Here is a 24,454-nt window from a genome sequence, read left to right on the forward strand (position 1 = left end):
GCCACTGCTGGCTGTTAGGCACAGAAGCAACGTGAACGTTAAACAAAAAAAATAAGAAACATCCTTTGCAAAAATTAAAGCCTAACGCTAGGGTCGATGAACATTTGCGTGTCCCAGACCAGAACATCCACGTGCTTGACGTGAGCCTTACGGACAGTGACAGTCTCTGACCTCAACTGCTCAGAGGAGAAAATTAGCACAAGCGTCCGTGGGGCAGAGGAGCACAGGCTGAGCTATCAGAAGTGAGCCTGACACATCCCAGGGCTTTGCAGCGCAGTGTCCGCCAGGCACGTCTGCAAACCTGGCCCACGATTCAAATAATAACAAACTGGGATGGGAAGGAGACGGGCACAGAGGGGAAGCGGCTGGCCGGATCAGGAGCAGTGGTGCTGAGAGCCCATACTGCGTGCTGCTGTACCACGCTGTTTGGGTGACAGTAACAGAAGTCTCATGCCAACTGGTTTGAAAGACGTGCTATCTGCAAATCCTCTGCCCTGTGCAGAGGCCATAGCCATGAGGGAAGAAGGACAGGAGACAAATTGTGCACCAAGCACCAGCTGGTGCAAGTGAGGCTCCGTCACAGCTGTAAAAGTTAAAAGAACAAGAGCTCATTTCTTGGCAGATGTGATTTGCTGTGGAGCCGCTAACCCGATGAAGGCAACCTAAAATCCCTTTTCTGCTCTAGAGAAATAAGATTCCTAAAGTCCCAGTCTGCCAGCTGATGTGGGCATCCTCCCCTGCACAGCTATCCAAAATGGGCTTCAGCCTTCAAAATGCGCAGTTTTATCCTCTTCTGCGCTGTGCCTTGCCGCTGCTACAGTTCAGTACAATGCAGGGCTGCAGAAAGAAAAGTAAAAGGTTCTCCCAAACATCATTCCCAAGTCCACTCGTAGGCAAGAGAAAAAAACTGGCTCGTTTCAGAGCTGCAGAGTAGGCAGGACCGCTCATCTGCAGGACATCAACACCACTAAGTGCAGAAAACCTTTCCAACCCACTAACTTCTGCTGCAAGTCCAGATCTCTTGCAGATAACGCATTGCAGGGAGAATGGCAAGAAACAATTAATTCAGCAGGGCTGGCCAAGGGCTGACTGGCCAAGCGTCACGATGTGCCTGCAGCGACACAAGCGTCACTGCCACACACTGCGAAAGGAGCCCAGGGACAGAGCTGTCTTGCAGGGAAGGTACTCGTTAAACCAGCGTGATCTGCATTTCCAGCACAATATGCCGAGGAAGAGATGGTGTTATCTGTGCAGAACTCCAGAGGGAGAGCTAAGCATCTTGGAAATAGAAGCCTACCACTAATGATACCCTCCAGACTGCTAATGACTGTACCGAAGGGACAACCACACAACCCATGGAGTCACCCAAGGGGAGCAGGTGACAGCCAGAGTCAGTTAAACACAGTCACAAATTAACCCTCTAATTTTACCAGCCTGAAGCACCTAGGAGTTAGTTCCTTCCCTCTGCAGACAGAAGAGCAGCAGGTAGGAAAGGCAGCTATTGTTAGGATTGCTATTCAGTGGCACTGGAAGCCAGGTCCCAGAAACAAAACACTCGTCCTGTCCTTGGGACTAAGGACATGTTGTGACTCAGCTGCTAGCAAACAGGAGCAGGGCTCTGTCGGGGACAACAGAGAAGGAAAAGTACTTTCAACGTAAGTGAAACCCCAAACATACACTCAAAAACCACAACAAAATACCTGTATCACCACACCTAAACTTGCCCCATGAGGGTGTGGGGATTTTCTTTCAAACCAACCCGTGACCTTCCCTTAGTTCTCTCCGTGGGGAACTGGGAACCCCTAAGCTAAGTCCATGCCTTCCAGCTACTCTGCGTCCTGCTCAAAGAGACTGGCCACAATGAGGCACTGGGGATTTTGCTTCCAAATTACAGAAACAGTCACAAAGCAGGCAGATGTCAGCCCCGGCGAGACTGCCCTGAGATCCCGCCATGGGGACATGGGTGCTGGATGCACGTGGCCTTGGGAAGGACTATCCCATCAGTGCGTTCCTTCCCGGACCCATGTGCCACACACAAGGTGGACATCAACAACCAAAAAACACTGACTCCCATGCAAATGTACCTGTCTGCATCCCTCCCACGGTTTAAAAAAACCACAACAAACCAAGCCAATGCTGAGCTGGCCAAAGCAGAGCGCTTCACTGAAGCTCCTTTGGCAAACTGACAGAAGGGTCCCACGAGTTGCTTTTACCCAGCAAGGGTTTTGCTCTTAAAGCAGAGGTCAGCAGCTCTCTGGAACAACTTCCCTGGGCTCCAAGATGCTCTGCACTTTCCATGCAGACAGACCAAATTCAGAGAATAGATCAATACCTCTTCGTAATGAAAATGAAACAATGTAAGATATTGCAGAGCCCTTAGGAGAAAGTCTGATTCTGCAGCGCTCCGTCAAATTTGGGTTTATTAGACCCATCCTTCACTTCAGTGGAAAGGTAACAGTATTTCAAGCCTATTTGCATCTGAGTGACAATCCCATGGATTTCTAGAGCATCACCTAGGCAAAGATCCCAAAGCACGTTGGAAATACTTGGCTGCTAAACCTCACGGCCACCTATAAATACAGCAGGCAGGACAGCCAAGAGCCCACGTACATTTTCATCACAACTTGTGTGAGAAAGCCTGACCAGGCACATCTGAAGTCGGATTTAGTCAAGCCCTAGAGCCCCAGGGTGCTCTGAAACAAGGGAAATCATGCCTAAAAGTCTAGGCTGTCTCCTGACTTTGGGCATGGAGCGCAGGCAGCTAAGAAAAGCCTGCTGAAGGCTGATGCTATGTGGTGGAGAGATACAACCTCAGAGGAGGTTCTGGAGCACTCAGGGTGTGAGCGGCAGTTGGGAAAGGACCATCTTCCTCTGTCCTTCTAGATTTCAGACAGAGCCCCTAGCAGGTACGCTGCACCTACTGCCTAGAGCAGCTGGGGTGAACCTGTACTCGGGTGTTCAAATTTGAGCCCATATGAAACAACTGCCCAAAATAAAAGGTCTCCTTGAAAATTTTGCTTTTCAGGGCTTTGTTTTGTTTCTCCATAATGATGTATTTTAACTCAGTTGGTATTAGCAGCAGGGACACAACAGTTCGGGTGCTGAAGTACGAAACAGAGTAAGCCAGAGCTCTCCGAGCAGTGGGGATGTGGGGTGTGCCACGCTGGGGCTGCCACTTCTCTTGCTTTCACCCCTTCCCAACAGGGGCAGAAAAAAAGCACCCGCAGCTTCATTAGAAGCTGCCCATGACCTTGCAGCTGGTCCTTAGGGCAGAGCTTGTCCCAGGACTGACTCTGAAAGCCTCTCCAGTGGCACACATGGATTACTCGCATCTTTTCAACAGTTTCGGGCAGTCTGCACACACTTCTCCCATAATTTCATCAGCACCACAAACATGGTTGCTCACCCTTGGCCCTAGACAACAAGGCAGAGTGTCTTTAACACCAGGAGACTGTCACAGCCGCCTGGTGGTACTCTGCCATCCAGACGCCTCCAAACACTCCGGGTGCTGACTGCCCAGGGAACAAGCAGCTACCTTGTACTTCCAGGTCACAAGACGTGCCCGTTTAAGACACCGCCTTGGCACACACCGAACAACACCGCTATGAAAAGACAGCAGGTGACGTGGGAATGGTATTCGAAGAGAGCACAGGCGTACGTGTCTCTGAACTGGGGTCAGCGTCCCTGCAGAACCAAGCTTGCAATAGTCAGAGCCAAACTACTTCAATAACTACAAAGATGAAACGCCCGCAGAAAGCCAATACTTGAAGTACCATCGCTGCTGTTAGCACACACATTGCCCCCCATGAGGATCTCACTGCTCAGGAAGGTACAGGGCAGGGCCGAGGGCCAGGAGCACCGCGGCTGTAAACTGTGCTGTGGCTTAGAGATATACAGCACTCCTCGCACAAAGCAGGTTTCAGGCAGGGGTGCATCCTCAGTGGCTGTGGTACAGTAGCTGGGGCTGGAGAAAGGGGCAGATTTTGGGGAGGATCTCTGCGGCTGGGCCAGCTGGGTCCTGTCTGAGCACGGCACGCAGCCCTGCCTGGGCTCTCCGGAGTCTCCTGCCTCTCAGCCTCCCTGCTCCATCACCGCTCCTTAGCAAAGCGCCGCTGAGCACATCATTTCTTTCTGTTCAGTCCCTTGGCTGCCTTCGATGGGACAAGCCAGCTTTTTTCACAACATTCAACTCATTTCACAAGTGCTCCTCATTTCTAGATACCGCAGGCTATTTGGAGGATAAATAGGCTTTCCTTTTCATTCAGAAGCAAACGCCTGGGAACCGTCTGCCTAGATTAACAGCAAGTGAAGACCAAGAGGGAGCAGAGAGAGGAGCATTAGAAAAAGAGATTGCTCCTTGGTCCTCTTAAAAAAGGTGCTTTTTACTGTATTCCCTTCTGGAAACCCTGGAGCACCAGCAGGTTAAACACCAACTTGCTAAAAGCCCATTTAAAAATTATACATGTAAAACTTTACAATGCACTGACACATCCTGATATTTACTGAGGCTGATGCTGAATTGTACTTGATTAAAACCAGAATCCCATTCCAATTCAAGGGCAAAAGCAATCCATATGGTGCTACTGCAGAGTCTGCTTAGTATTACTCACATCACCCCTGTAGCAAAGAAGTGATTTAACGCTCTCACAAGGAAAATGCTGCACCACCAGCCAGAGCTTAGAACAGAAGGCTGCTCTTTGAGGCAAGCCTCTGTAGCCATCTGCAACGCTCCACCGATAAAGAGCTGGAGGACTTGGATGACTGAGGCTGCGCAAGGGGAACACCTTCCCTCCCATGCTCAGCTCATTGCAGGGCTTTCACGTAGCAGCTGGGCTGAGGATTCCAGCTCCAATTTTTCCCATCTCTATTCACTACTTTGCCACTCTCTTGCTGCATCCAAAACTCTGCCACTTGAACAAGTTGCTTAAGCCCAGGTTTTACAAAGAGGGATCCCAGCACTGCCCAGCCCTTTGGAAGAGTTCAGCTTCCACTTGTGCTTCATCTTCAGTACCCTGTTGCCCACCGTGCCCCTGGCAGAAGGGATAAAGTATGGGATACTGCTGGTAGGAAGCAGTGGGGAAGAGGGAGGCGACGTAGCCTTGCCAAAGGCTGCCCTTCTACAACTGTCCTCCAGCCCACATGAGTGTGCCACATATCACCAGTCACAGAGGACACGCAGAGCTTCCTGCCACGGCTACACACGTGCCAGTGCTCTGTGGACCATTGGGAAAGCGGGGAGCAGGGTACCTGCAGCACGCACTGCACCGTCTGTGCCCTGGGATGCATCTAACCCCAGGCACAATCACGTAACTGCATCAAACAACGATGAAAATCAAACTGCCTGATCTTCCTTAAGAGGCTCTAACACATCTCTCCGATCTGCTCCACCAGCTAATTACTCTCACTGTTATACAAAGTCCTCATCGATCAGTATCAGCAACGCTTGCAGCTACATGAGAGGTTGGGGGTTTTTTATCATTTAACTAGAGCTCTGCAAGTGATAAAACACAAGCCAGCCTCTCCTCTCCTGACGGTGTCATTTATAGCACCCAGCACCTTGCAGCTGTAGTTGCAGTCGAGAGCCCCCACCTTGGACATGCTCCATTTTGAGGGGCTCTGAACTTGCACAGGCAAGAGGCGGGAGCAGGGAAGGAGCAGGTCTCCATCCACACATGGGAGCGGAGGCACAGATGGATCAAGTAGCTCGCTGGGAGTCACAGGAGAGCATGCAGCAGCTCCATCACAGACTGGCGCCCCAACTCTGCTGGCCCACACCGACATGAGGTCTGAGGAACTTGCCTTTGCCAAGAGCCAAACCACATCAGACCCACCTACACCACTGATGCTTGAGCGCGCCTACCCTGGGCTTACGTCGCAGTAGATATGCTTCAGAATAGACAAGCCTGTGTTGACTCAGCTGTTGATTTGTTTGCTTAGATTTTCTTTTAAGATAATGGAAATTATACTCGCATATTGATGATCAAGTAGATTAAGTCTTATCTCAGAAAAGCCGGCTTTGATCTGCACATCAGGCACTTCGTTATTGCTCCAGAGCATCGCAGGCATTCATACAGGTGCCCTGCAGGGAACTGTTGGTGGAAAGGTAACTTCCCAACAACTTTAGCTTCAACCCAATAGCTCACACAGATGAGAAGCATTCCTCTGAGGGGACCAGAACTGCTACCCTTAGTTTCCCTAGACACAGTTGCAGTAGGGAAATTGTGCATTTTCTACAGAGAATGCAGGAAATAACGTTTTTTCTTCCTTTCAGCCACACTGACAGCAATTATTTCAGCTTCTCATGAGCCAGATGATAAAACACTGAGCTCGCAGCTAACCAGCAGAAGGGACAGCTGCTGTGCTTCATCTGAACCGTGTAAGTCGGCAGGGTTTTCCCCTGGGTCAAGCTTGCGTGCAAGTTCTGTGCTAAGTGCCTGCTCCTGGCTACTGTCACAGCCAGGCTACCTGCTCAGACAGACCTTTCGTTTGCTTACTCTTGTTCCTTACTTTGGCTCCTACTAAACAAAGTTACTTGTGTCCCAATTCTAAAACCAAACTGGGATACCTGCCTGGCATGTCCCTCATGTCTTTTGATGGAGCACGCTTCTCTCTCACAACCTCTCCCGCGGCTCCCACGTATGTCTCCCAACACTGGAGAAGAGTTTAAGGTATCTGCTTCTTGTGTTGAACCAAACATGCTCACAATAAGGAAAACATTTCTGGCCAGCAGACAGCAGCCTGACACTGAAGAAAATCCTCCTGTTACACACTTCACCTGTTACTGGTTTCCACTGCTCATCTGCCAAAGCAAACTGGCACGGCACCAAATTCACCTTCACTCAGCAAACCCATTCGCTGTGCAGTTATTAAATATAAGTCACCACTGAGTCCATCCAGAAGGAAGCTTTATTGCCTTCAAGAAGTCAAACCTGTATTCAGGTACCACCATATCCAGGATATCAGGAGCAAACCAGCAGAATATCTGTCTTCGTCCAGCAAACCTGTAAGCTTTGTTGGGGGAAGGGATACATCAACTCCTGTAGCAGGTATTTTCAGCCACATTGCTGCAGAAGACAACTGTGAAATACTGTTGTGCCCTCAATTCGTAAGGCTTGGGGGGGCTCCCGGACTGCTAGCTTTTTCTAACGGATGGTCAAAGGAGTGGAAGGACACCTGGCACAGACACGCTGCAGCCTTGAAGAGCCACCCCTGAAGTAAGATGTCAATGAGGTCTATAAACGTGGTGTGGCATGGAGAGGGCGCGACTGTTCTTACGTCGCTCCTGGCGTCAGCTGAAACCTGCATGATCAGACTCGACCCCAAATGGGAACTGCTCCCCACAATATGTAAGTGGGAGGTGGCAGGCAAAGATTTACACAAGTTTAAAAAGGGACTGGACAAATGAATAGCAGAATATCGGAGGCTGTTAGACAAAGATACAACCTTTGGCTGAGGAAATACCTGAGCCACTGACGTTGGGGTGCTGGAAGACGTGCTGCGGGGTGCACAGCCAGACACCCGCTGTGCCGGCACTGCTGGTGGGTCCCCGCTGGGAGGGACCCTGGCCTGACCTGCAGCTACCTGCTCTGTCAGGGAGCACCGTGCTCACCTCCCGGCTTTCAGGATTGTCTCCTGCCGCAGCCGCTAGCTCCTTCAGCGACTGTTAACTATACAGTGCATCTATTTCTGCTGAGTGTCATTGGGAAAGCAACGTTTGTCTTCCTAGAAGGGAGACTGAAGCTTAAATAACCCCAGATAAGCACTACTAGAGGGAAGTTACAAGCGGAAAGGGAGGTAATTGCACACACCCCCAATTCACAGAGACGCTTAAGCACATGCTTTAGTTAATGACACAAATAATCCAGCAAAACTTTTCCATCCAAAGCACTTAAGTACATTCTGAAATTACCACTCCAGTGGTACTTACAACACGCAGACAACAGCGTGCCTCCCCGATGCACGAGGGGGTGTGTGTAATGCTGTCAGTGCCGGGGAAGTCGTGCCAGCAGGAGAAGTACTTTCCTTCATAGGGCTCATTTCACAAGGACGGGAATTAAAGTTTGCATGTGCTTAAATAACTCCTGAAGTCTAGGTTTAAGCCCAGGTTTAAGACAGGCCCATGAAAACAGAGCAGGTGAACTGTTAATATCGCCACACTTAAGCTTAAAATATTTTCCCAGCAGTTCAGGGACCAGAGGGGAGATCTACTGTGGGCAGATCTCCCTGGCTCTCACACCTTGAACCTGCCTCTGTTTCTTCATTGCTCAACGAACAAGGCTGGGACCGTGCACGTGTCAGAGTGCACTTCCCAGTATTACGTGTACAAAACCCAGAGACCCAGCCAAAAGCCGTTAATGAAGCAAGGCGGCACTGTGCCACTGCCCGCATGGGGAACCTCTCGTCGCTCTCCAGGGAATCTGTCCCGGCCTCCTGCTGTGCCTAAGCCAGACTTCCCATCTGGGACAGGGACTTTCTGCTCTCATCACACAGACCACTGCCTCCCTCCAAACGCTTCTCCCCGGAGCCAGGCCCCCAGCCTAGGCAAGCATCATGAATGACCAGTGCAGTCCAGTCCCCACGGACACGCAGCAGCCATGGACCACATGCCATCGCCAGTAGTTTAAAAGGTGAGCCCGCGCCTCCCATCAGCTTGGCTCCTGCATCCCCTTCCCATTCACCACGTACCGTCGGCGCCGAGGGCAGCACACTGGCCTGGATTAACGCCTTGCCGGCTCCCACAGGAATCCAGTTCACAGCTTCCAATGTAATAAAAGCCAAGCAGCGATGATGCATTTGCTGCTGTGAGGACTGCGAGCTTCAGGCAGCTGCATGGTTATTGAGTCTCACAAATTACATAACAATTATGTATGCTTACATTAAAATTACCTTGCAATCTCTAGATTGCCTGGCAACACTTTTCCTTCAGCGCGCACAAACGGTGCACTTTTCCCCTGTAATTACATACTAATTGCCATGCATTTGCCCAGCAGTTCTGAGAGAACACCATTTTTAACTTTCATGCGCTAATAAAATAAGTGGTTACTCAATAGCCCAAAATAAAGCACCCTATTGTTCCTGTTGTTGGGAGCGCTTGGGCATCCTATGATTTATTGCCCTGTTTCATTCCCTCTGCCTAGGACTACCCACTCTTTACTTTTTCCCCCCCCCCCCCCCTTTTCTTTTTGACTATCTTCTGAACTTAAAGCTTCCTCTGAGCAGGAGCTGTTACACCAGCAGCATCCAGCACAGCAGAGCCTGGATCTCCCAGCTGAGCCATACAGGTTCTGCTATAACATGAATGCTAATGAGAATATAAAAAGCTGCAGTCTTCATCCTTCAAACTCTACTGAAAAACAGACTTGTGCTTCCCATACAACTCCACTGACTTCCCGGCGTGACCCGACTGATTCTGGCAGCACCTGGAAAGCTTCTGGACCATCACAGACTTGCAAAAGTTGCTTTTATTCCCACTCACTGGTTTTAGACAAACGAAATGAGGTGGTGTTGCATTTCAGTGTGGAGATGGACCTTGGCAAGGTCCATCACAATCAGACTTGTTCTCTGCAGGTGTTTCTTCAACAAAAGCCTTGTAGAAGTGAGGGGATTGCTCTGAGGAGCTGCTGAGCTCACAGGGGCCACCAGAGATGGGTGAAATAAAGGCAGGTTGGCTCAAAGCACTATGGCAATATGAAACATTCCTTTTGATTTTGACACAGCTACACGTTGGTTTTCCAAAAGCACATTTGAAACAATTCCTTCTGGTTTGTGAAAGAAGCAGGTATTTATTTCCTAAGGTTGAAACAGCTGGAAAAATCTCACCTTGGACTAAGCAGGGAGGGTGACCTGGCTCTGTCTCACACGTCTGCCCCTTCACAGTTTGTGCTGCTCGTTGACTGGGGATGACGATCACTTGCTCAAGCGTCCTTGTCCCTCCCTGCTGGCTGCTCTGCCTTCACGTGTGCCACAAAACCTGTGTGCTTGCACTGTCAAAGTAAGCCAGGTTTATAAAAGGTTGCCGTGCCTAAGTGACACCAAGCTAGCCTAGATCAGTCTCCAGGAACCCGGCACAGCACAGCTACCTCTGCTGTCAGGTCGGCACAGCAGTAACCTCAAGGATGCTATGGATAAGCTGCTGGATGGAAGAGGAGCCAAACCAAAGGCCACCTGCGCCAGCACCCTGTCTCCTGTGGGGCCAGTAGCTTGGGGAGAAGCATCAGGCAGAGATGTAACCCCGTAGCCACACTCCCTGCTTGAGGCAGCCTGATGGCCAGCTCTGCCTCGTGTCCTCACATTTCACTGTCCTTGATGTCCTTTTCTACAGACTTGTCTAATCACTGAGCCCATTTAGTTCTGGCACCTGCTATATCCTCTAGCTATGAATGTCACAGTTTAATTACATGCTACATGAAAGAGTAATTCCTTCTGGTTTAAACTTGCTACCTGATTATTTTGTTTGCTACTCCTCACTTTTTTTTAGAGATAATTCATTCCCACTTTCCTGACACTTGGGATTTTATAAGCCTCTATCATATCACCCCTTCCCATGATAATTTCAAACCTTAAGAACTCTGGTCTTATCTCCATACAGAAGATGTTCCATCTCTATATAGAAGATGTTCTAGGACTTTTTTCAGGCTTTTTTCAGTTCTAGAGAGCCATTTTTAAGACAGGCTGAGTTGAGTTGCACAGAATACTCCTTGCCTGTATCTAAGAGTTCTTACAGATCCAGATAACTGTATAACGACATTTTCAGTTTTCTTCTCATTTTCATTCCCAGTAATTCCCCAAATCTTGTTAGCTTTGTTGACTGTCACTAAGTAAAGGGCTGGCATTTTCAAGAGAACTATCCAGAACAAAGTCTGAGTGAGAACAGCTAATTTAGAGCCCGTCACGATGTACATATTTTTAGTGTTGTTTCTCCCCCTCATGCATTACCCTGCAGTCAGCAACATGAATTTTTATCTGCCATTTTACCATGCTGTCACTTGCTATGATGGCGTCTTCCTGCCAGTCTTTGCAGTCAGTCCTAACAATGACTATCCTGAATAATTAGATGTCATCACCAATCTCTCTTACTGTACTCTACCCTTTTTCTGGTCATTCAGGAATATATTGAACAACACAGACCACGTGACGGATTCCTGTTTAACTGCACTAGTGACTTTTCTCCATTGTGAGACCTGTATTCCTACTTTCCTGATTGTCTGGTTATCAATCCACAAGAGGCCATCTGAAGAGATTTATGAGCTCTTTATGAGCTACTGTTACGGGATCTAATCAAAAGCTATTTGGCAATCGAAACACAGTGTAGTAACAGGACCACCTTATCTATGTGTTTGTTGTCTCCTCTGGAAAACGAAGATCTGTGAGGCATGAATTGCCTCTGCAAAAGCTTCCTCCTCACACTTAGCCATCCAACCACGGTCAATTCTTTAGTGCATCAATGCGCACAGAAAGCAGACAAAGATGAGATCACTGAACGTTATGGAGGGTTGTCTACTAGGAGGACAGCAGAGTCAAACAGGCAGAGACAAACACAGCTCACCAGCAGTTTGTCCGCCAACACGTCCAGCTGGTACACAAGCAGTGACTGCAGACCAGCCGACTCATGGGTACCTCCATGCTACGTGGGTGCATGGACCGCTCCTGTGCGAGGAGCAGCGCTGGGAATAAAGGCAGGGACCTTCTGCTGGAAAAGAGAAGAGACTCAGGCTAATGTGGGCGAGCAGGGATCTCAGGGGATCTCAGTTGTGCCTTCTGACTTGGTGGCAATGCTGGTAGGAGGCTCAGGAGGAGTGGGAACATGCAGTGTAATATGTTTAGACACAGCATGGGAGTAACGCCAGCTATCAGCGCCACGCCACATCAAAGCATCAGGCTCTCCGGCCCACACCCTCCTGCACGGTACGGATGTGTCCTGCACCCGTAAACGCCCAGCTCTACTGTGCTCACTACTTCCAGAGGTCTGTCTTACATAAAAGAAAGCAACCAGCAATTTTACAGGTATCCTCACATTGCAGGCACAGGTCAGAAGGGAAGCCCAGGCACGAAGCCTGCCGCACAAGGTCTGCAGATCAGCAGCGCACAAAGTGCACCACCCAAGAGCCTCCCATACCCCGCTGTAGAGAGCAAGAGGTTACATGGACATGCCAGCTCTGCTCAGAGACCACGAGGGGAAACACCAGCCAGCCCTCGCCACTCCTCAGGGCCCAGGCTCACAAGATGCCAGCACACAGACCGCTCCACCTTATGTCCTCAATTCGGGACTCCTCTTGTCCTGGCTGGTGTGAACCTGACCAGAGTGGGAGATGTCAGCTACGATGGGGCCAGAAAAATCCCTGCTGTCATTCACAGACCTATTGTGTCCTTGTTCTCTTCAGGGACAGGCGCTCAGCAAAGAATCTGACCTCAGCCACGCTGGGAGAAGACTTACTAAAAGCCAGCGACAATAATCAAGTGAGATACAAACAGGAACTCTGCTGCTGGAGTCTCCGGATGGAGCCTGGGAACACTCTCGAGCCACCACCTCCCTGGGAGAGCACAGCAGCACGTGTCATGCCACAGCCCTGAGTGACGAGGGGTCAGAGACTGATGCTGTGGAGGGAGCTGGCAAGGGCAGAGGCCCTCCCAGTGCTGTCACCAGCTATCCCCATGGCCGGCACTTGCCCTGCTAAGCTGGACACAGCAATTTATTCCAGCTGAAGCTAACTGACTCAATCCACGCAAACACCCATTTTCTGGCTCTGCTATCACCTTCAAAGATGCTCTCCAAAAAGAGACAAATAGGACACAAAAGCAAGCCACTGTTTTCCTAATGTCCTTTTCTAAGGAACACCTGCTCCTGGCATCTGTGATACTGCCCAGGTAAACCTGAGCTGAGCGGGGCCACCACCAACTGCAAACCCTGTCACATGCAGTTACAGGGGACTTCACTTGCTCGACTCACAGCCCACCAGAGTCGAGAGGCTTCTCCCCAGCTGAGCAGGAGGCCAACGCACACACTCTGCAAAGCTGCTGTCAGTGCTGGTGGTACTCACAGTACTCGATGCCCAAGACGATGTCTCGGAAGTAGAGCCGAGCCTGCTCCTCGCTGAAGGGATGGTCACTTGGTACCTCCATGACAGGCCTGTTGGGATGAGGAAGAGTAACTAAGTACTTTGCAGAATGGAGGTAACACTCCTGGCTGGAGGAGTTTCATGTTCTCCATCACCATGTCCCCAGCATTGTGGGCCAGGCTCCCAAAAGGTTCTGGGTACTGTGATGCAGGGGAGGCACAGCCATCCTTTCTGGATGTGGTGATGCCTACATTAGTGAGCTCGGCTGGAAGTGACGGGTGGCTTCGCACAGTCCCTGAGCCAACGTGAGCCATAGAGCCCTCACCAACACCAGGATTAACTGCTGATGTCTGCACAAAATAGGACAAACGCTTCATTCACTGACAGCCTTAATGGGAAAAGCATAGTGAAAGGAACAAAACTGCATCTGGCCTTTGGTTTCACGCTAAAGCTGCTCACGGACGCGAGCACCAGCAGCAGCAGGAGGTACCAGGCAGCAGTGGGACAGAGTGCCCGTTGCTGTGCACTGGGTGTCATGCCTGCTGGGGCTCAGTCCTGAAACAACATCAGCCAGGCTAAACCAAAGCGGAGTCTATACATGAAACACTGGCTCAAAGGTTAAGTGGGAATATTTCCAGTGCATTGTGCTAAACTGCTTCGAAAACCTATTTTGCTGTTCAGGGTTCAGCCACGACCAGAACCCAGCCATTCGGCCCTAAACAGCCAAGGTTACCTGGTCAGCTCCTCCTCCCCTTTCCTTTGTATGCCACCACTGCTGGGAGGTGCACAGTATCCTCCAAAAGCGCCTCCTCTGCCTGTCCCGTGAAAGCTGAGGGCAAAGCGGCTGCAAGAGCTAGCCAGCGTCTTCTGTTCCCAGTGGACGAATGGCAGGAGCTAAGGACTTCACTGCACTGGGGGTTAATCCTGCTTGTGCTCGGCAGCTTGGCCTTGCATTTGGACATACACCCACTGACTTGAGCTGGATTTAAGGCAGTGCTCCTGACGCACTGTCCTTGCAAGCCAAGCCCAATGGCCGAGAACAGCCCATTGCCAACACCAGGCTCTGCACCTCTTCCCCTCAGCCCCCAGCAGCAAATCCTTCTTGCAGCATCTCTCTTCTTCCTCACTGCCATTTGATCGACGACCTTCATCTCCCATTTGCATTTTTCTGCCACTGCCTTCCCTCCCTCTTCATGCACATTTTTCTGCTGCTGAAGCCAGGGAGAAATAATGTGAGCGGCAGGACTGGCAGAGCCACTAATGGAGTCTAATTGCCTTCTGCTAGAGGCAGACAGGCTGCACTCGGCCGAGCTGCACGTTCCCTGGACACAGCTGATTACAGGAGCTTTTTTTTTCCCTCCCCCTCTCCTACAGGATAGTCATCAGCCTGGTCACCAGGGAGACTGGGGAGCCTCTCACCAGCAACCTGCTGGAGCTGGCAGCCTGCAAGAGACTTGTTCATGGGGCCAGAGAGAAAAAAAATAAGCCCTTTGGGAATCTCCTCCACCCTGGGCACAGCTCTCCTGACCTCGCTGTGACTCTGCAGAGCTCCAGAATCAGCACAGGTGTAGCAAAAAGCAGTGAGGAGACTCCCACCACTTTATCACTTCTGCTATGGAAAAATGTGCCAACAAAACAGGCTCCCACAATACGTTAGTGCTAGGAGCAAAATAGGGCAGCGGGTGGCAGCTAAGTGTCGATGCAGCCACACACCCCTTGTGCCAGAGGAAGCCACAATGCGGCTGTTACCCCAGCAGAGTATTCCTATTAAAAATCTTTTCTTCTAGGCACCTGATGGGGAATTGGCATCAGATTTGTTTTCCAGACCAAAGCCTGACACCAGACATGTCCTCCCAGCCCATTGCTATTCACCACGTCATTCCAGGCTGTAACAGCGCAAAGGCAACTACAGTTGGGTTTTGCCTCCCCTGTGCTTGCCTGCAGACAGCGGTTTGACCCGCTGCACATATCAGACCTCCACTTCACCTAGGAAGCTACTGATGGACACCAAAAATCGCAACACAAGGGATCCCAGGAGGGCTACTTACCCTTTTCTCAGGAGGTCAAACACTGCAAGAAAAGGAAATTAACACATGAATGAATCAGAAGAGGGGACAGGGCTTATTTGTTTTTTAGCACCTACAAAAACACATCCCTTCCCATACCTGCAAAATCAATTTACCTCCACTCTCTTCTCTTCCCTCACCCACGACAAGGACACCAGAGGATGCAAAATGAAAACACTCATCTCTTCAGCAGAGACAAATATCCCCACCTCCCGCCAGCTCCACACAGGGAGACAGCAGGCAATAACTTATCAACCACATTTCTGCTGCTCCCGGTGTCAGCCCTTGCTGATTTGAGCCCCATTTTATTCAGTACCTTCGGGGAGGGTGTTTGGTGTGATATTTCTGCTAAATTGCTGATACCGAATGAGGTGCTGTAAGAAGATGTTGCTCCATTTGTGCTGTGTCAATCAGCAGCACAGCTACATGGCTGTCCAAAAGGTCAGTGCTCCCCGGCAGGAGCGACTGGAAAGGATTGGTTGGGGCGTGTTGAGGTTTGTGGAGCACATGAGGTTTTTGTGTCTGATTAGGGGGTTAAATGGAGGTTTGCCCCAGCATGGGTTAGTGGCAATGTGTTTTTCTGATCCTGCCTTTGACCTGTTCTGCAAACAGAAGGATCTGCCTTTATCCAGTAGGAGAGCTCTTTCCTCATGAATTACTATGGCATTTCTTGCACCTCGCAAGAAATCTGTGTGGATTGCCCTCCCCAAAGCACCAGGCAGCCCTGCTTACAGCTGCGATGTTAGACCAGCTGGAGGTACAAAGCCAGCCCACATCAGCTCGTCTTGCTCTCCAGGTTGAAGAAGCTGCAGCTTGTGGCAGCATTTCATTATTCAACCATCTTGTGCTATTGCAGGTTGCTCCAATTTCCGTCAGCACCCTCCATCCCCTGCTTTCTTCCCAATGAGCGCATGGCAGAGCGCGCTCATAGCAGCACTTAGTGCCAGCAGTAATTAGCACAGACCAAACTCCACTTTCTCTAGTTTTGCTTTGCCATGGGGGGGACTTTCAGGAAGGAGAACGGTGCAGTTATCGTTGCTGGGTCAGCAGCAGGTGGGAGGAAACCTACTCTGAGGGTTTCAATCCTGAGCAGTGCTGAGCACCTACAGCTTCCCCCTGCTGTCGAGGGGACTGCAGAGGCAGGAACTTGATTTTGCCTGCATGGCTCGATCAGGACCGCCCAGCGATCAGGACCGCCCGCCAGCTATTGCTGCCATTTCTGGTTGTGTTATCTTGCTCCACAGGCCGAACTTGCTTTTGGTTTGGATTTTTTTGTTTTCTTTCCTTTTCAGCAGCTTTTTCTCCTTCCTCATGCATTTATTTTCATTCCACAAAAGAAATCTTGCTACTTCATCCCTCCCCTTCTCTCCATCCCCAGGAGTTCAGGCCTTTGAACAGTGGCCTCAGTTGCCCTCCCCACCACACGTGCATCTGCCTTGGCTGCCGCTTCGCGATGCTCCCAGAGTGCCACTGGGGCTTCAGCCGAAAGGGAAAAGTGGCCTTTCAAAGGCAAATAGCTTCATTTGCTAGGCAGAGCCCCCTTTCACCGGCAGCTTCAAAAGCGTCCCATAATTATTTCATGAGAGGCAGCCTTTGAGCCTGTCTCATCAGGAAACGTCAAGGGGAAGCAGAGATCTAACAGGGTCAGACATCACCCTTCTCTGGCCCGTCTCAGAGGGCACCTCAGTGCCTCCCAGGCCTGTCCCTCCAGGCTTTGCCTAAATGGGGGTTAGGCTGTGGCTGGCACTTCCAAGGCTTGGGGGAGAGGAAGACAAAAATGGGTGGAAATTTACCCTCTGCATAAACAGTCATCTCTGGCCGCCCATCCGAGCACCCCATGGCAGGGTCTGGGCTCAGAGGCCAAAGGCAGGAGCCCTGCTGTCCGGGGAGGTCCTGAGGCTCAGCAGGGTGGCCACTGTGTCTGCAGGGGTCACCCTGAGACAAGACTGCTTTCGAGTCACTACCACTATCCACAGCCTACAGAAGTCTGGAAAGACCAACCTCATACCAGGAAGACAAGAAACCATCCTGCCCCCTTCCCTTCTCTCCTGTCTCTAGGACTGGAACTGACATATACATAGGGGAGGGCAGAGCTGCTGTCACATCTTTCTAGTGTCCCCATGGCAAGGGGAAGTGCACAGCTGTACACCAAGCTGCCTAGCCCTACTACAAGGGGTCCCTTCCATCCCAGCTGCCTTTACAGGCATTTAACTTTTCAGAAAAAAATAAGTCTGCTGAAGTTGGTACAAGTTTCCTCCTGGTATTGACCCCAAGCCCTGGTACGTGTTACTCGAATCACCAGGTCTAAGCCCAGGCGTTCTATTAGCATATAGTGACTCACATACCCATGTACAAGTTGTCCTCTGCAGGATCATCAAGGACCTGTAATTGATAACAGAGAGGTATGGGGAAAAGGGAAAAGAGAAGCAGCAGGAAAAACAAAAACATATTTTTGAAAATAACATTTTACTGTTCCCTGTACACTGTGCTGAGCTGTAGAGCACTGAGAATGATTTAGGCTAATATTTGGAGATTCCTGCAGACAGAGGGGCTTTGAAAGACACAGATTTTCCTGTTTCCAGAAAAATCTGGGCTCCTGCCTGTATTTGGAGAAAGAGCCTACCAATAAAGGCACTGCTTGTCCTAATCTGGCCTCAGACAATATTGAAAATGGCACCAGAGCCTTGCACTTGTGCACCTTCCCAGGCTTGTCTACACACAGGTTTCACTGGTCAAAGCTTGCTGCCGTTCCTACCAGCACAGCCAGCTGCCTTCCCTTGGGCACCAGCCCAAAGCCCAGGATAAGTATGTCAGTTTGTCATACATAATTGGCATGATCTTGCTTGGAATCACCAGCCTACATTTCTGAACAACTATTTTAAACCAATTTTGACTGAAGTAGGAACAGCTGAAGAAAGATCCTTTTATTGCAATAGAAGCCAGACTTGCTTCAGTATAGCTTAGGGTGGAGAAGCAGCTCACCTCTATCAGCTTGACGATGTTGACATGGTCCAGTTTCTTTAAGATGGCTATTTCCTGATAGACTCTGTCCAGTGGTGCCATGGGTTTTGGCTGCTCTCCGGAGGATGTTTTCGACCCTCTGGGAGGAGGCCGACCTGCAATGGTGATAACATGGTCAGGAAAAACTCATTTTTCAGCAGCACCCAGCACGCAGGAGTCAGAAGCCACTGGCCCCCTCTGCAGGATTCCTCCAGCTATTCTGGGAGATCTCATCCCAAAGCATTACAGCCTCCATCTGAAACTGATATTTCCAAGCCCCGTTCAGACCAGCTCCTGCTGGATTCCCAGCCTGGTCTGTTTGCCAGGTCCCATGGCCCTGCCACTAGAGCCAGGTGCTATCCGAGGGGGTAGAAGAGTCCCTGGGAGATAGGGGTCTACCCTGCCTAACTTCCAGCACTTAATTAGGCTTCATAGGTGGTGAGCAGGGAAGAGTTAGCACTTCAAAGAGACTCAGAAAATCAAAGCCAGGAACCTAATTACCAAGCGCGTTGAATTTCCCAGTGGTTGTGCCTGCCCTTTCACTACCAACTGCATTTTAACCAGCCCCAAACTGCTTGGGCAGCTTTCAAATGAGGCCAAGTTCTGCAGTCCTCGCAGACAACGTTCCTACAGAGAGGACAACACGTAACCATGTGAGATACTCACGTGGAAACCCATACTGCTTCAAGAGCTTCTTTTTGGAGAGGACTTTCATAGCCTGAAGGAAGAAGAAAAAGCAGTGTTAAAATTTAACAAGAGCCAAAGTGCTCGTTGCTGTGACCTGGGAATATGCTGGGCACCAGGGACTGGCTCAGCTCTGTTCCTCAACCTAGAGAAGTAGTCTCCTGGTTAATGGTGACCACAACAGATACACACACACGCTGACCCAGGCTTTCCTAAAGGCACTGCTAACCATGTTTCATTCATCTTTTTTCCTCACGAAAAAATAAATGGTTTTGGTTTACCTTAAATTGGACAAAGAAAAAGGAGCCCAATTTCTGTATTCGGCAGGAGCTTGAGGGAAGAGGTGGGTTCCTCTAGCTGACCTTTATGCACCTGCTGTTTTAGATGATGCTGTGGCCATGCCGCAAGTCAGAGCCACTTTGAGGATGCTCCACCTTATGTTTTGCTTTGCCAGAGGGTCTAGGAAGCAAAAGAGCTGGAGTGTCACAGCCACACAGCCAACACCCTTGCAACCTACACCACAGACCTGAAACAGGGAGAGGGCACAGCCCTTCCGCCAGCTCTGTGCTGCCTGGGGATGCCTTTTCTATTCCCAGAGACTATTTTTGCCCTGTAAACCTCTTCCATGCTGCCGGACCAATACTGAGCACCTACAGTGTGATCCAGCATCATGTCCAAGACCAAGACACTTCATGGGCATCCCTCCCTGCACCACCAGAAATGGTGAAGCCAGCGCTGTGCCAGAGCATGCCAAAGGCACAGGGGGGAAGTGGGCTTTTGACAACAGTTTCCCTCCCTTCTCGTACCCAATTTATGCTGGCACTGTTGCTAACCCAGGCAGCTGAAGCGTGGGAGGGGGTCAGGGTAATTTTTCCTGCCATCCAATTGGCATTAGCATAGTAGCAAAAGGCAATCCAAATTTAATAAACAGTCTCTGCGCCTCCATCTGCTCTGTGCGTTAATAACCTTTTGGAGGGCCATTCAAACAGCCCTGAGTGGCCCAGCAGACAAATATTTCATGGGAAAACAGCTCATGGTACAGTTTGCTTAGGAAAACAGTCTATGCCCCCAAGGGCTGGGACGGTCACTCGCTCCTTCCCCTAGAATGGGTAGTTACTACTATTAATTAAGCATCCAAATCTGTAGTTCACACTGGAGTGACTCCTGTGAAATATAATTAACCAAGGACTCCCACAGGACACAGTCAAATGCCAAGGAATTTTGCATTAATACCATGAAGGCAGGCTCTCTGCATGCTACCTGTTTTTAATGTGTACCCAGGAACAGGTCACCAAAACCATTTCGGCAAGCTCCTTCCTGAGCTGTTTTTCCTGGCAGCGATGCCACCGCACGCCCCAGCATCCCTACCTCCCGTCAGTGCTCCCGCTGCAGCCAGGTTCACAGCGCGCTGAAAGGATTGTTATTTTTCGTACTGATCCAGTGAAATCCTCTGGATTTGCACCCGTGTAATTGAGAAGGGACACTGTAGTTCTCAATCCTGCCTGACAGCTCCTGAGCCAACTGTTGGAAATGACAGTGTTGAGAGACAGACTCAGAAGTGCTTATCTTTTACTTAGCACAGTGCTGTGTCCAATACAGACAGCCAAATGATTCACGGTCTGCTGACAGTGGATCCAAGATGTGCACAACCACCTCCAAGGATGGCCAGGACAAAGCCTACGCTCCTCACTTATATCTCTCCATACTGAAAATTTTTAGGAAAAAAAAAACCAAAAGGAACTGATACACCTATTTCTGTTTCAACCATCACCATTCCTGGGAGGAGAAGGCTCCCCTTGCTCCAGTCCCACCTTGAGTCCTCCCTGCCTTCTGGCAAGGAACTCTAGAAAAAGAAGAAATAGAAAATGCAATTTGCTGCTGAAAGCTCCCAAGCTGCATCAACACTTGGGGAACGCATCCTGAGGAACTGAAGCGTTGCCATCAGCCGTGCCCACATCAGGCTAGTCCTTCCCAGGGCAGGGTCTGGGCTTGGGCTGGAGGGAGCAGGAAGGTACAGAGAGGAGCAATAGCAGAGACAAGAATTGCTCTCAGGGACAAAACGAGAGGGAGCAAGAGCTACTGCTGTCACCCAAACTCCTTGAAGGATGCTACGAGGGGCAATGGGGAGATGAGTGGGGGTTACTGTACTGTAGGTGAGCTGACTGTAAGTCACCTCTACTGCTGTGGAAGAAGCACCAGGACATGCTTATACCAACTGCAAAGCACCGGTATCTGCTGCTACACAAGCAGGGCTGGGTCAGAAGAGAGGACCTGTCCCACCGCGCTTTCCAACGCAAACAGGGGACAAAGAGCAAACTTCATCATGGAACAGGCCAATGCCGCTTAATTATCACAAGAGCACACAGTGGTGAAGCCTCACTCTAATTACAAGGCGAACTGGCAGGACAAGGCTTCCTCGCCGAATTGTAGCCGAGCATAACAGGAGCAACACAGGGATGCTTCAGCAAACCTCTCCTTCCGGGCTCACATGCATGAGCGCGCCAACGACACTTGTACTCGCAGGCAGAGCTAATTACCCAGATAATGCCTTTCTGATAAAGCACCAGCTCAGAGCCAAGCCAGGGGATTTTCCCTTTGCACTGGCAAGCATTGCTTCAGGTTCCTCAGGAGAAGAGGGAGCCTAGAGGAGACTTCCTCCACACATGCCCTTGCACCCACCTTCCTTCTGACTATTCACACGTGGACACAAGTTATGACATTTTCCTTTGAGAGGCAGCAGGAACTGTGTGCTTTCCTTTGATGTGCATTTATTATTTAAGTTTACTGCTCTTTTCTAGGAACCTTGCAGCTGGAAACCACAGGGAAGCTGCTTCGTGAGGACACCTGAGGGAAAGGAGATCCTAGGTTTACAGAGAGGAGGAGGGATGCCTGGAACGCAGCAGCTTTCACAACAGCCAGGCCTCCAGCCCACATCCTGCTGCTGGTAATGACAACGGCAAATTGGCCATTATTTGTGGGAGGGAAGGATGATAAAATGGATTGAGCCAAGGGACCTTACACCACTTTGTAATGTTCTCACAGCACTTGGGATGCCATTTCACTTGGTAACAATAAAATGCACTTTGTTGGTAACAATAAGATGCATGACTCACATTGCAAGGAACCCAAACCCATGCAAGGGCAGATGACCTGTGCACAGTCCCTACCTGCAGCTCCCAGGGGAGTGGGGATGTTGCTCAAGGTCACTACTAACCACCTAAATGCTCTGCTAGTGTGTGAAAGCACCCTGCAGGAGCGCTGAGCAGACCAGAGAGCATCTCCAGCCCTTCCTCACCTGTCCTGTCTGACAGTGATATCCCTCGAGTGGCTAAGAGGGAAGCTCTGCTGGGAGAGAAGCACTACACACAAAGGAGATCCTAAGCCAGACAGGTTTAGCTGCCATGCCCCTAAAATCCTGCTCCTGCATTTGTCACATTTTGTCCCAGACACCATTTGTCACATCAGCAGCAGAATAACATTGGTGGGTTGTGCCCCGTCCATGCTGTGACACCACAGCAATGACACCTTCCCGGAGCGGCCACGCTTGCCTGCCTCCAGACATCTCCCGGAGGCTCCTGCTCTTACCCTGGGTGACCCAACTCCTCACAGCCCTGCTGCTGAGCAGCACAGGGTGTTAAAGTAAACCAGAGATCATTTCCCTGGTCCTCACTGCACCAGAGAGCAGCTGGCAGAGGTTCAGGAGCTGTTATGTGAGCAAGAGGATGAGAAACACAGGAGCCATGCCTTCCCTTCCCGCCTGGATGGCAACCAGAGTGGATTCTCCAGGGGCTAGAAAGTTCAAGGCTTGCTGCTGGCCACCTTCTCCTCAGCAGCAGCACTTTGTTTAGCTGTCTCTTTTCATAAACTTGGAAGGAATTTCTCCCCATTATTGACAATTGGTAGAAAACAGCCCTTCATGCAAAGGTTGTTAGGTACAAACAGCGGCAGAGAGCTCAATCACACAAATCTTGTTTCTTAGGAAACAAGATTAAAAAAGAAAAAAATAAATAGAAACTCACTGACAGCCTACAATGCTATCGCTTTTGTCCAGAAGTAGCATAACAAATGTCCATCATAACCACTTTTCCTTGCAAGCTGATTTAGAGATTGAAAATCGGAAGGAGACATGACCTGAGGCATCACAGAATCAAATTCCATCAGCACAACGACTCCAAACTAGATCTCTGCCTGCACACATTCGACTTCGCTTTTTATTTGCTGCTCTTTCGTAGAGCTTGGCTTTTCTTCCTTTTTTCCACCCCCTAGTCACTGTCAAAGCGTCTCCTGCAAACTAAGACACTGAAACCTTTCCAGCTGTAAGGGGTTCCTCGGCAGAGCCCTGCAAATGCTGCTCTAACAGCTTCACATGCCCCAACAGCAGCAGGGACCGAGCACAGGACAGGGACCTCTTCGCATCCCCATCGGGTCTCCTCCTTGGAGGGAGCACTGGCTCACACACTTGGTGCTCAAAGTTCAATTCCTCGGTCTAATACATTCCCTGCATCTAAGTCAGCACACTTTCACAGCCCTCCGCAGCACTGTGGTTGTTCACGGCAATGAAGGATAAAGCTCTTGGAAGCACTTGCTCATCTTTAATGGAAGGAAAGAAAACCCACAAAGTAAATACAACCCATCTACATTTTTCCCAAGTGTGGTGATCAGCTTTGTTTTCTTGAGAGTTTTTCCTAATTCTAGGCCAGGTCTAAAACTCATTAAAGCAACAGAAATTTTTCCTTTTGCTTTGACAGGAGCTAGATGGAGTTTCTGGTACCTATAAACTCTGCCTTTATGAAGAGAGCTAGCAAAGGCCCTACGCCCCAGTAAGAATCAGGAGTCATAATCCAAACTATACTCCAAAATTAAAAAAAAAAATCTGCTTTCTTTAAAGTTTTGCTCCTTTTTATTGCAGCACACTATCTTAAAGAAAATAAAGTGGGCAGCAGCACCCTGGCCTCATGCTAAAACACTGCACGTGAATGGGTTATTAGGGGCTGCTCAGCAAAGGCCAACCAAGGGCTGATTTCCTCCAATTATCTGTTATTGCTTTTTACTACTGAGACAAAAACAACTCTCCAGAGCTAAATTTGGAGCAAAATAAACACACAGAAAAGGCCCTCCCCAACTGTCAGAACAGCAATTGCTTCTACTAGCTACTGGTAACAGGCAGTTACATTAGGTAGCCCCCCGGGGGGTGGGGGTACGTTGCTGCAATGCAGCCTCGGACAGGAGTGATGAGCAGAGCAGCCTGCAAGTTATCTCAGCACCGAGAGGGCATGTGGGTCAGACACACGTGGGGAGCTAAGCAGCCATTAGCTAGTTATGCAATGTGCTATTTCTCTGAAGCTTTAAAGAGTCTGCCAGCTCCTGGGCTGTTTTAACGTCCTGGAAAAAGTGGAGGTGTCTCCATCACAGCTTGTCCTCCTGGAAAACACAGGCACAGGCACCTGGAAGGATTAGGGGTGACAGTCTGTCTGCATGTGGGGAAAGGGGAAAGCTCCCACTGCCCCAGCCAAAAGGGTAGCAAGCATATGAAACGTAGATTTTAGCATCACAGCCTTACGGCAGCAGTGCAGCCATCTGCCCCCTCTTCTCCCACGTGCTGCCATCCGCTGCAGTGAAACACAGGCAGACACTGCCGATGCCCTCGCT

The 24,454-nt window shown here is 50.0% G+C and overlaps 1 protein-coding gene across 6 annotated transcripts in view; it reads right to left on the reverse strand.

Moving 5' to 3' along the window:
- The window catches only part of CAMKK1 (calcium/calmodulin dependent protein kinase kinase 1), a 107,213-nt gene that overhangs the window by 27,145 nt on the left and 55,614 nt on the right, over positions 1–24,454 (reverse strand). For all 6 annotated transcript variants that reach the window (XM_063340939.1, XM_063340938.1, XM_063340942.1 and 3 more), the window contains 5 exons: positions 18,788–18,839; positions 18,104–18,237; positions 17,467–17,503; positions 15,104–15,125; positions 13,038–13,126 (listed from right to left, as the gene is read on the reverse strand). In XM_063340939.1, the coding sequence (XP_063197009.1) occupies positions 13,038–13,126; positions 15,104–15,125; positions 17,467–17,503; positions 18,104–18,237; positions 18,788–18,839 (334 nt within the window). The remainder of the gene's footprint in view (positions 1–13,037; positions 13,127–15,103; positions 15,126–17,466; positions 17,504–18,103; positions 18,238–18,787; positions 18,840–24,454) is intronic.

Source organism: Chroicocephalus ridibundus, chromosome 7 (assembly GCF_963924245.1).
Source record: "Chroicocephalus ridibundus chromosome 7, bChrRid1.1, whole genome shotgun sequence".
Taxonomy (NCBI): domain Eukaryota; kingdom Metazoa; phylum Chordata; class Aves; order Charadriiformes; family Laridae; genus Chroicocephalus; species Chroicocephalus ridibundus.